Genomic DNA, 12,378 nt, shown 5'->3' on the forward strand with positions numbered 1-12,378 from the left:
CCTTTGGAACCTTTCCTGGTGGCCTGCAGATGTTTTGAGAGCCAAAACATGGGTGCTTTGGGGTTTGGCAAGGGAAAATCCCCATGAAAGGCTGTCTTTTTTATAAAATGGGCTGCATAGTGTGTAATTTGGAGGACCCCGGAAGTGAGCTCTTAGCTGCAAAGTGGCTGTCTTGGGAGCTTGGCTTGTTAAGCGATAGTCAAAGAGGCTTTTTTAATTTTAAATGGCAGGGGGTTAATTTCTGGGGGACAAATTGTGTCCCAGCCTCTATAGTTCTGCTGCGTGAGGCAGTGATGGTATTTGGAGGGGTTGGGGGACGCATTTGTTTTCTCTGCAGCATGGAACTCAGCACCAATTGGCTCCCTTTATGACACCACTCCAGATACATGTCTGAACACAGCTATTGAGCATGCAAGATATTCCTACTACATAACATTAAAGGTGACTACAGCACCCCTCCATCTTTGTTCTCCATGGACAATGCAACACCTATGGTTGATAGATAGATGGTCCCACACAAGACCATCATACATGTAGGGAAAATACTCATTTTAAGAAGTGCCCATTCCTGCCTTCAGTGAAGTCAGTGACCCCCCACTTGGTAAGGCACCTCCCATCTTTTCATGTGCTGTTTATTTATACCTGCCTACTGTATTTTTCACTCCATGCATCTGATGAAGTGGGTTATAGCCCACAAAAGCTTATGCTCAAATAAATGTGTTAGTCTCTAAGGGGCCACAAGGACTCCGCATTGTTTTTACTGATACAGACTAACATAGCTACCCCTTTGAAACCTGTTAAAATGGTTTATGAGTTCAATGGGAGCAGGTTTAGGCACCGAATAGTAATTCCATTTGATGATGTATAACAGTAACCTTTTGTCTGGCAGGCCACCATCTATGCTTCCATGCCCAGCACAAAAGGTGAATTGAGAACACTGTGGATGCCCCAGTGCGGAATTCACTCTGGGCCCCATTTTGGCTTTTAAGTTATGGCCAGCATTGGAAAGGTGGGATGGGATGGGACTTGAGAACGGGTTGTGCTGCAGCACCAGCATGGAGACCTGGTGCTCTCTAGTTCTTTGATGGGTAGGTACTCAGATGATGAGCATGGCATAAAAACTGGATGGTTAGATAGATCTAATGCACTAATGTCACCGTATCTAATTCTTTTGTGCAAAGATATTGCTTTCCTACTTCTATTACTTCTGAATATTTGGATTACCATTTAAAATACTACGTGCAGAGGACATTAGGCTTAATACAATAAAGTGTGAGTTTATATTCGGTATGTGACTTTAGGATTTAATTATATAACTATCATAACATTAACGCATCATGTGACTAAATATTGGTGCATTGAAGTGAAACTCTACCCATAAAACCTGGGAATATTTTAATTTCTGTCCCATTTCACCATACAGTTGAATAATTGTGTAGCTTATACACTGTTCACAAACATAAACCCATTATATCTTGCTTCATATTGCATTTTAGATAAAATTTGCCATCCCGGTCCCTGGAGCCCAGGGGAGAGCCACACTGTCTCAGTAAAGCAGTAACTCAAATAAATATTTAGCCTATATTGTATCAGACCAAATTGTATTTTGTTGTTGTTGCTCTTGATGTCTGAAGTAGAGGAAACTGAATTTTTGATCTCTCAATTTTTTTTTCCAGACGATGGAAAACCCTAAGTATGAGCTTATTATAGAAGCAAAGGACATGGCTGGTCTTGATGTGGGATTAACTGGCACAGCAACAGCTACCATTGTTATCGATGACAAAAATGATCACCCACCAGAATTCACCAAGAAAGAGGTAAGAATTTGCCGGTTTTCTTCTATTAATCTTTGCATCCAATTGTACTTAGTTCTGTTTCTGAATATAAAATAGCATTATTTTATGAGGGAGGGGAACACTTACAGTCGGCTTTATTTCAGCTTCTTTGACCCACCTTTTCTAGGGCCACCCTCACACGAGGCATGCAGGCCATTCCTAAACAGGGCTGCTTGGAAATCTTGGTAGCTACCCCGTGCACCTCCCTCAGATCCCTGTGACCATCTTGCCAAGATCTTAGGCGCATACGCCAAGGCAAAGTCATGGAGGAGCGGAGGCTACCATAAACCTGTCGTCCGCCCTTTAGACCACTGATCCAGAATCCAAAGGCCAGAGCGAGTTTGGACGTTCAGTGACATAGAGGTTGTAGCTTCTGCCAGAGAGCAACCTAGACAGAGCTGCTAACTGCCTATCACTTCAGCATGAGCACCTTTTCTATCTGGGTGAGATCCCTTAGCCTTTCTTCAACCAAGAAGTATGCACAAGGCAGTGGAGGATGGAGTTTAACATCATGCCCAGGACAAACTTTTATCTGAAAAGCGGTGATCAAAAGCATTTGTTTTCTTACCTTGTATATCTTCTTAAGCAAAACCTGACCTGAAGAAGAGCTCTGTGTAAGCGTGAAAGCTTGTCTCTTTCACAAGCAGAAGTTGGTCCAATAAAAGATATTACCTAACCCACCTTGCCTATGCAAAACCAGTCAGTTTTGGCTTACATGGATTTCAGGAAACTGATACACAGGAAACAAAACTCAGAGCACTGCAGGATCCTTGGACAGTGTTCTGGCTCTTTGGACAGAGTCCCCGGTCTCTGAACCCTTCAGCATTTTCTCCCCTCTTGAAGTTTGCTCATTGTACCCTACTGCTTTTGGGCTCAGGTTGACATAATTTCCCTGGGGGATATATCTAATAAATTCTCCCTCCCTTACATCAATACACTTACATACACCATTTAATATAATTTCCAAAGGCAGAACACAACCAAACCCCAAACATTGTAACATAAAGTACTGCACAGAAATGGGCTGCAGGCAATGATAATATCTAAATTAAGCCTACAGAGCTATTTCCCTCCTTTCTCCCGTAGCGGGGAGTCCCATCACTGTAAACCTAGCTCTGGGTCATATGATAATACGACACTCAGCTGAAATCAACGTGTTTTGTCAAGAAGCCAATGAATTTCAGCACTTTCCCTTTGAGACCTGCCAGCTTGCAGAGTTTCGTAATGAAACTCTGGTCCTGATGCCTTTTAAATTTCACCTGTTCTGTGTGATAATTTTCTGCCCCACAAGATGAATTCTATTGAACAATACTGAGTGCCTGGAAGAAAACAAACAAACACAAAAGACATCACCTGTCTGTAGAACAATGGCATTTTAAGCTTCTATCCCTGTCATGACAAAGCTCTCTGGCTTCAGACAAACCATTCCCCAAATCCTTCCCTTTCTGTCCCCCACCTCTGTTGTCCAAAAAGGGCAAAAGATTCCTAGGAGCATTGGTTAATTTCACCAGTCAGTTTGACACCCAAAACCACCTGTTTTCAGATTTGGCTATAAAAGTTTCACAAAGTTCTGCAGTTTACAGGAATAGTTCCAGATTGTAGGAAGTGAACACTAGAGATGCTGAATGTAATATAACTTTGAAAGGGAGGGGGGAATTGTATTATTAAACGATTATTTTCTTCTTGCTGCTGTTTGTTTTTTCCCCTGTTTAATTTTATCCACTTGGCAGTGTTTCATTTTCAAAAGAGTGATAGCAATTTCACTCTAATAATTATTCTGTCAGCAACTGAAGATTGAGGGACCAGACTGAAAAACAAGGATTCAAAACAGCTTTTCTTGGCAGTAAAAATGTGGTCCTAAATGCCAACAACACTAGCTGCTTTCAGCAGGGTGCTTTTACCAGAGCACCACTAAACAATACCACAAACAGTTTCTAGGGCCTGATCCAAATCTTATTGAAGTGAAAAGGAGCCTTTCCTTTAATTTATAGCGGCCTTTGATCAGGCTGTTAATCCTGTTAGAATTATTTCCTTGGATCAGGCCCTTAACCCTGTAAGAGCTATTTCATTAGGACTTTTAGTTAAAATAGGTATATAATGTTGTATAACCATAGGCTCCCCATTGATAGTTATAAGTACACAAGAAGACTCAACATGATAAAAATAGGAAGCCATTCTATTCAACATTGCTACCAATTAGGCTTTCACATGCCTACTTCCCTGAATTTCTACCATTTCCCTCAATCCTCCTCTTCTCCAGAATTAACTACATGTCTGTCTTGAAATCATTTTTATGGTTTGCTTTAATAATCTTCTTTGGTAGTTTAGGCCAACATTTCCAACTGAATGAACAGTCTGTTTCTGAGAAGTTCTGAACACCTACACATTCCATATAAGTCAGTGGGACCTGATCTCAATGAAAACCCGACCATTTGCCTTTATAACTATAGATTTAGGCAGCTAACTTTAGTCACCCAGGTTTGAAAAGTGTGGCTTTAGATTATATGTTTGTTAAACTCTATCTGAAATGCTTTTCCCTGATTTCCCTATTTAGTCCTATTGTCCTCATTTTTATTTTTTGCAATGTATCCTGTTTTGATCCCTTTCATTATAGTTTAAAATAGTAGCTTATAATCAAAAATCCTCTGCCTTGGTAAAGCTGAGTGCTGAAAACAAGCACAATCCTGGGATTTTTCAACCTGCTGCCTTCAGGATTTCAAGTCAGTAAATGTCGCCAGTGGACAGGATGGCTCAGAAAAATATTTGTAATTCATAAGTCAGACGCTTTCATTTGTAGATCGGATTTACTGCTCAGATGCAGTCCATGTTTAATAGTACTTGAAAGTATTTTTTTCCTTTCGAATTCAGTGGCTTTTGGTGGCCTCTTTCCAGTTTCTAGCAATGTCCCATCCCATCAAGCAACACCGCATTTATATCTACTAGTCAGTCTTAAAAACCAGGCGTGAAATGGCAACAAAGAGTCCCTGGTTCAGAAAAGCACGTAAGCGTGTGCTTGCTGTTAAGGATGTGCAGAACGTTCATTGACTCGAGACAGGGTGGAACTGAAGTACCTGCCCAAGTCCCCGCAAGCCTGCTCTCGCAAATCTAAGCCAGAAACCAAACCGCATTTCTCACCTGTGTGATTCCTCTGCAGGTGCCTGGGGTGGGTAGTGTGAAGATGTTTGCATGGCTGCTGCCTGTGATATACTTATTCTGTGTATAAAGACACCACTGACAAAAATAATGTTTAAAAGAAGAGAAAGGAAAAAAGAAAAGATAGCTTCTACAGGATAGCTTTTGAGGCAGAAAGCTCAAATACAATAAATGATTTGATTTAGAAGTGCTATCATCTTTTATTTACTTTGAGATTGGCTGCTTTATATGGGTTCTTTTAGTATTGATGTATTTTTTTTTCAAACTATCTCCCTTCTGTTTAAAGATATTTTCTAACAGTCCCCTTTCTCTTTTATGAAGCAAATACATATTTAGTGGCCTGCTTTATCTTCTCACAATATAATTTCTACTGAAAATAGCTTTTGCTTTTATTTTTCATGGTGTTGTGAAGGTAGCTCTATTAAGTTATGTTTTAAAGGTTCACTTTCCATTGGTGAATTATGAGGGCCAGATTCACTGCTGGTCTGGCACAATGGAAGTCACTGGAGTTATACCATAGATGCATCTGGTTGTGAATGTTGTTTGTTGTGTACCTAATAAAAAGTCTGGACACTGCATTAGTGCAATGCTAGGTTCTCCAGTGTAGGTACAAAGTGGAAGATTGTACAGTGTTCCTTAAAATGTTTTCAATTTTTATTATCTTCCTGTCTCACTGGAAGTCCAGTGATTTTTATTGCTTTCCCCCAAGTTGGAAACCAGTGTTTACATTCCTGTTTCTGAGATGTGCTAGATCACTTAACAGATATTTTCTGTAAATCCCCAGTGCAAAATAACCTCAGCTTTGTTTGAGTCTGTCTGTTCATTAAAGGTGATTTTTATGTTTTGATGCCTGAGGCATCTCTTCCCTTTCCCCCTGCTCCCTGATAAACTCTGATTTTACAGTATATGTCACAAATAGTGTTTTTGTAACTATTCTTGAATAGTGATACTTTTGCAATTACTCCTTAAGAGCCAATTTTTGGACAACTATTCAAATCACATTTAAACTGGGTTTTGTTCAGTAGTCTTATTGTAGACTGGCTGGACAGATTCATCATCATAGAATCATATATTAGGGTTGGAAAAGACCTCAGGAGGTCATGTAGTCCAACCCCCCTGCTCAAAGCAGGACCAACCCCAAATAAATCATCCCAGCCAGGGCTTTGTCAAGCGGGGCCTTAAAATCTCTAAGGATGGAGATTCCACCATCCTCCTAGTGAAATAGTTTTTTCTAGTATCCAACTTAGACCTCCCCCCACAACTTGAGACCATTGCTCCTTGTTATCTCATCTGCCACCACTGAGAACAGCCTAGCTCCTTCCTCTTTGGAACCCCCCTTCAGGTAGTTGAAGACTGCTATCAAATCCTCCCTCCCTCTTCTCTTCTGCAGACTAAATAAGTCCATTTCCCTCAGCTTCTCCTCATAAGTCACATGCCCCAGCCCCCTAATCATTTTTGTTGTCCTCTGCTGGACTCTCTCCAATTTGTCCACATCCTTTCTGTAGTGGGGGGCCCAAAACTGGACGCAATACTCCAGAAGTGGCCTCCCCAGTGCTGAACACAGGAGAATAATCACTTCCCTGGATCTGCTGGCAATGCGCCTACTAGCGAAGCTCAATATGCCGTTGTGCCTTGTTGCCAAGAAGGCACACCGTTGATTCATATCCAGCTTCTTGTCCACTGTAATCCCCAGGTCCTTTTCTGAAGCACTGCCACTTAGCCAGTCGGTCCCCAGCATGTAGAAGTACCTGGGATTCTTCCATCCTAAGTGCAAGACTCTGCACTTGTCCTTGTTGAACCTCATCAGATTTCTTTTGCCCCAATCTTCCAATTTGTCTAGGTCACTCTGGACCCTATCCCTACCCTCCAGCATATCTACCTCTCTCCCTATCTTAGTGTAATCCGGGAACTTGCTGAGGGTGCAATCCATCCCATCATCATTAATGAAGATTTCAGAGTAACAGCCGTGTTAGTCTGTATTCGCAAAAAGAAAAGGAGGACTTGTGGCACCTTAGAGACTAACCAATTTATTTGAGCATAAGCTTTCGTGAGCTACAGCTCACTTCATCGGATGCATACTGTGGAAAGTGTAGCCTACACTTTCCACAGTATGCATCCGATGAAGTGAGCTGTAGCTCACGAAAGCTCATGCTCAAATAAATTGGTTAGTCTCTAAGGTGCCACAAGTCCTCCTTTTCTTTTATTAATGAAGATGTTGAACAAAACCGGCCCCAGGACTGACCCTTGGGGCACTCCGCTTGATACCAGCTGCCAACTAGACATGGAGCTGTCGATCACTGCCCGTTGAGCCCGACGATCTAGCCAGCCCTCTATCCACCTTATCGTCCATTCATCCAGCCCATACTACTTTAACTTCTTCAGCCTCTACTGTGCACACAGTGTTGCAGTAGCCACCACAGTCATTTTCTCCCCGCTCCTGGGGTGTTTTAGCCAGTAAATCTGATAGATGAAGTTCTTTTGGCTCCTCCCGTGGCTCCTCCCTAAATGCCCTATGATGTGGATGTTGATTCCTCAGACAGAGAACTGTGCCCTCCTGCTGCCGTCATGGCCTTAATGTTTATGGAGGGCAGAGGCAGCAAGTTGGTGTTTGCCCTAATGGTGTTTTTAGGGCTCAGTTATGCAAGGTGCTGACCATCCTGGCCCTGATCCAGAAAAGTGCTCCCATTGAATTCAGTAGGACAAGTCAAGTCCTTGCAATTAAGCATGTGCCAAATACTTTAATGGATTGGGTTCTGACTGCCCAGCACTTGGTGAGATCAAGCCAAAAATGAAAATGCTTGTGAATCAGTAATCCAGCCTCAAAATACAGCTATCTTAAAGTACGCGACCTATTCCATTTGATGTATGTCCTTATACCCTGCTGATCACTATTGTATCTGAGCGGTAGTGGCAGACACTCAAGAAATGTAGGCCCAAAATGTAGCTATTCAACAGCAAACTCTCAAACTCCTCTGCATATGTAACCCACACACCTTCTGGGTGTGGTGTTCTGTCCCATCTAGTGGCACCGAGACCACTTAGAGAGAGAGTAAAATGAGTTTGCTGTAGAAGCCTTAGCTAACAGCCAGATAGTTTTTGGCTCTTGTAGTAGAGGCTCATGCACTATGCTTCAGAGGTCCCAGGTTCGATCCCGCCTGCCGATGACTGGGGTCTGTTGGTGTTACACATACTTTCCAAAAGTTTATCTAACTGCAATTTAAATGCCCAAAAATAGCATTTTGCAGGTAAATGGTATTTGGTCTTGACCAGAAACGTAAGGATAAAATTTCAGAAGTTTCTCCCAAAATGTTCAAAAAAGGTAGCAGATGTGTACACAGGACCTTTAATTGCTCGCCAGTTTCATAGGTGATTGCCCATATGCACAATAATAGTGCATATAGATAGAAGTGCTTGCAGATTTTGTGGTGATTTTTTTCCTGGGAGCTCTGAAACACTGTGGCTCTGCTTGTTTAATATTAGTGGATTTTTTTTTAAAAGGAATTTGGAGAGTTATTACTGTACACAAAGATATATTTCTGTGTCATGAAGAACATTTGGCCTTTTTTCCCCAAGAAAGGAAAGATATGGGGCTCAACTTTTGTATAGTACCAAGGGAGTGTCAGTCTGAAAGTAAATAATGAACCAAAGGGAAGCGCAGGAATAGATCATTTTGGAAAATCTGACAACTTCTTTGCCTACTGTAGGATATTCAAACAGCTTGGCAATGCATTACTTAGGCTGAGTGATTGCTAATGGTGCTGGGAGTTATTTATATACTCAGTGCATTCAGAAAATACATGATGTTTTTTTCTGAGCCACTTTGTAACAGTTGGTGACAGAGCACTGCAGCGTTGTGCACCTGCAATGCATGCATGCGAGCCTATGGTTCACGTCACTGTTGGTAGTGTGTGATAAGGGACTAGCGGTGAAACATCTGCTACAAAGCTATAAGCAAGCTAATTCATCTCTGTAATATCTTTGTTCTAACACCATTGATTCTGGCAAGAGGTCAGCCTGCTGCTGCCCAGAGAGTCAGTAGAGGAAATATCAAGGAGCGTTGCCCCAGGTTGTTCCACCACAGAAGTGGTGTCAAGGGTTTGTTCTACCTCTCCTAAGAAAATGGGGTGTAGAAGCCACCTCCCATGGATCCCAAGGAATCAACAGATGTCCCTGTGCTTCTGCAGTAGTGTGATTCCATTGGAACCACGTTGCCAAGGCTTTCCTCTGCCTACTGCTGTCTCGGGCACCTTCTTAAAGGAAGGGCACTCCATAGGAAGGCTGCATTAGCTTTCCTTCATAACCTCTGGGGTGGGTGGGGGGAACAATGTGCTGCTGACCACGCAGTACCCATCCTGTCCCCCGACAGGGTTCTGGAAACAGCAAGGTGCCCTCTGCAGGACCTTGGGGAGAGCTGGCATCTGCTGTGAGGTTACCGCCCACAACCACTCGCATATGGCAGAGAGAAAATCCACACAGAGACCTTGCGGGGATAATTTATATAGAAGTTTTGGCCAAGTGAGGATCAGTCCTCTTTGCTTTCCTCCATATATTATCTCTCTCTCTCTCTCTCCCTTCCAATACCCCCTTCAATCTACTCAATTTCCAGAATGTTAAATCATTTAAACACTCAGAGTTCTATGGCATCAGGGGACTCAACTTTGGAATTGACTGTCTTTAGAATAAATTGTCCATGTTAAAAAAAAAAATAAAGGGAGAGATTTCTATATCCCTTCCCAACTCATGCACAAACACAAATAAAGTAAATCTCTCCTTAACTTTACTGAAACATTCCCACTGTGACAAATCCCTGTTAACTAAACTGAGCCTCCAAGAGAGAGATTTGGTCACACCTTGTATTAAAGGTGTGATTAAAGATCCATTTATAAATAGGTTATAAAGGGTTAATAAATGATTAATGTTTTCATAAATGATTAATCAATCGTCATAGACTCCACTAAGTCAATCAGTTGCTTATAACCATGATTTATAACCGTTCATAATTATGTGCTTATGGTAATGCACTGGTGAGAGTGTGTTACATGTCTCCCTCCATCACTGATCCACAGAGTATATCAGTCTTGTAGAGCTCTACTCAGAGAGCCTGGTTCTTTAGCTCAAGCTTTAAATATTCATGCTTTCAGCTCTGGAAGTTTCTTCCTCAATTTCTGATGTCAGCCAAGATGGAAGCCATCACACTTATAACCTGTTGTGACACATACAACTCATCTCTATAACATGCTTGTGGCATCCACAAATCATGTCTTAACCTTTTAATAAACCATTTATAAGTGAAAAGGAGTACTTGTGGCATCTTAGAGACTAGCCAATTTATCTGAGCATAAGCTTTCGTGAGCTACAGCTCACTTCATCGATGAAGTGAGCTGTAGCTCACGAAAGCTTATGCTCAAATAAATTGGATAGTCTCTAAGGTGTCACAAGTACTCCTTTTCTTTTTGTGAATACAGACTAACACGGCTGCTACTCTGAAACCATTTATAAGTGGAACCTTAATATAAAGTGTGGCTGATTATTTGATATCTCTGTTTGAAGAAAGCACAAAATAACCTTCCATATGGTGTCTCAAGTCTCCTTATATCCCATTTTGCTGGATAGATGTCGTGGAGCTCAGGATGGATTCATGACATGGTCCCTTGGTATCTTGCTAACTAGTTTAGTTGTCTGCTCAGAATGGATTGAAAACCCGGTCTGGCGGTTAGGACAATGGACAGGGAGTTGGGAATCTTGGGTTTTTTACACAGTTCGGGATAAACCAAGTCAATTCATTTCTCTGTGTCTCCATTTACTCGTTGGTTAAATGGATAGGATAGCATTTCAAGTAAAAGATGAAGTTAAATGAAATATATCAGTATCATTATCATTATTGTTCCTGCAGTGTTAATAAATATGATAGAGATAATGGATTGTAATTAAATTCTCTCCACAGAAATGCTTTAGATTGGAGAAAAAATACACTCTGAACCATGACATTATCGGGTTCTAGGTCTGTTGGGGGGGGTCTATGACTTTGATCAGATTTGCTCAGTTGACAAATGAAAAAAGCATCACTTTGCAAAACGCAGTTCAGATCTAAAAATCAAGCCTGGTGCATGTTGTCAACAGTAATAAAGATTCTGCAGGTCAAATTCTGCCTTTAATCACACCTATGCAAACCCATTCTCTTTGGGGGCAGGGAAGAAAGGGAGAAGAAAGAAGGAGGGGAAGGTTGTGCTGGTAAGTAAGGCTCTGTATTTGGAACCTAGCAATTCTGTGGGTGATAAGGGAGATGGAATGGAATCCAGGACCCACTCCCTCCATTGTGTTCGCTTGTCCGGGACTACAGGAGTACAAAAAACAATCAGGTGGGGCTCTGAATACACACATGGAGCAAGTCAGTGGGGTAAGGAGGTGCCATTTTTACGCAGTCACTTTTCATAATGTAATTCCACTTTGGCTCCCATCTTTGGGTCCAACCAAGCCGCACTCAAAGTAGGACCCAAAGGGACAAGGAGTGGTAGAAATCTACCCTTCCTTATTCTACCCTGATCTCCATGACTTCTGGGGATCCTTGTGAGCACTGGGCATGTCAGGAAACCCCCCTCCTAGAACATCATGGCCTACCAAAGTTTGCTTTTATGTTGACTTTAGTACCTGACATTTAATACTTATAATCTGTTGGAAGGAAAAATATAGGTAAAATTGTCAAATTTTGATCTCCTGGCTGCCATGAGTAGGCAGGATTGTTGATGGGGCAGGCATGTTGACGGCTCAGAATGTAATTCCTTTTCTTTTTCTTTTCATAATTTTTTGCTGGTTTTACCTGTGCTGCAAATATTTTTACACAGCCCTTTGTGCAACAAATGTGTCGAACACAAAAGAGATTAGGTAGTCCCATAATTGCTTTATTTGTGTTCTTTCATGTCTATGCCTGGGGCAAAGCTGCAGATGTATACGTGGTGTTGTAGCTAGATTCCATTTACAAAGTGCCTATTAGTTTAGTTTACAAAGTGCCTATTAGTCACATTGAGAGCTGTTTATCAGATCCCTGTGTAAGGAAAGTAACACCTAAATTGTGATTAACATATTTTCTCTAACTTAAGTATGCATGCATTATAAACTCAATGCAAAACAAAAAGAAAAAATTCCTACATTTATTTTAAATTAATGTTAGTAGTCTGATTCAAACTATAGTATTTGTTGTCATGTTTAATATTTAGCCTTTTTTGTGGAGTAAGTATTAAAGTCCAAAGAATTAAGGGTTTTCCTAATTTGCATGCTGATCTCTAGTGCAGTTGACAGGCCATTGGATAAAATTTTCAAGAGCATCTACGTGACTTAGGAGTCTAACTCTCATTTTCAAAAGTGACTTCGGCACTTACAGCCAGATTTCCAA

General features: G+C 41.4%; 1 protein-coding gene across 1 annotated transcript in view; it reads left to right on the forward strand.

Moving 5' to 3' along the window:
• CDH13 (cadherin 13) overlaps nucleotides 1-12,378 on the forward strand; it is a 758,666-nt gene that overhangs the window by 626,231 nt on the left and 120,057 nt on the right. Inside the window, exon 8 of the mRNA XM_074968836.1 lies at nucleotides 1,677-1,817. Coding sequence (XP_074824937.1) covers nucleotides 1,677-1,817 — 141 coding nt within the window. The remainder of the gene's footprint in view (nucleotides 1-1,676; nucleotides 1,818-12,378) is intronic.

Source organism: Natator depressus, chromosome 12 (genome assembly GCF_965152275.1).
Source record: "Natator depressus isolate rNatDep1 chromosome 12, rNatDep2.hap1, whole genome shotgun sequence".
Classification (NCBI taxonomy): Eukaryota; Metazoa; Chordata; order Testudines; family Cheloniidae; genus Natator; species Natator depressus.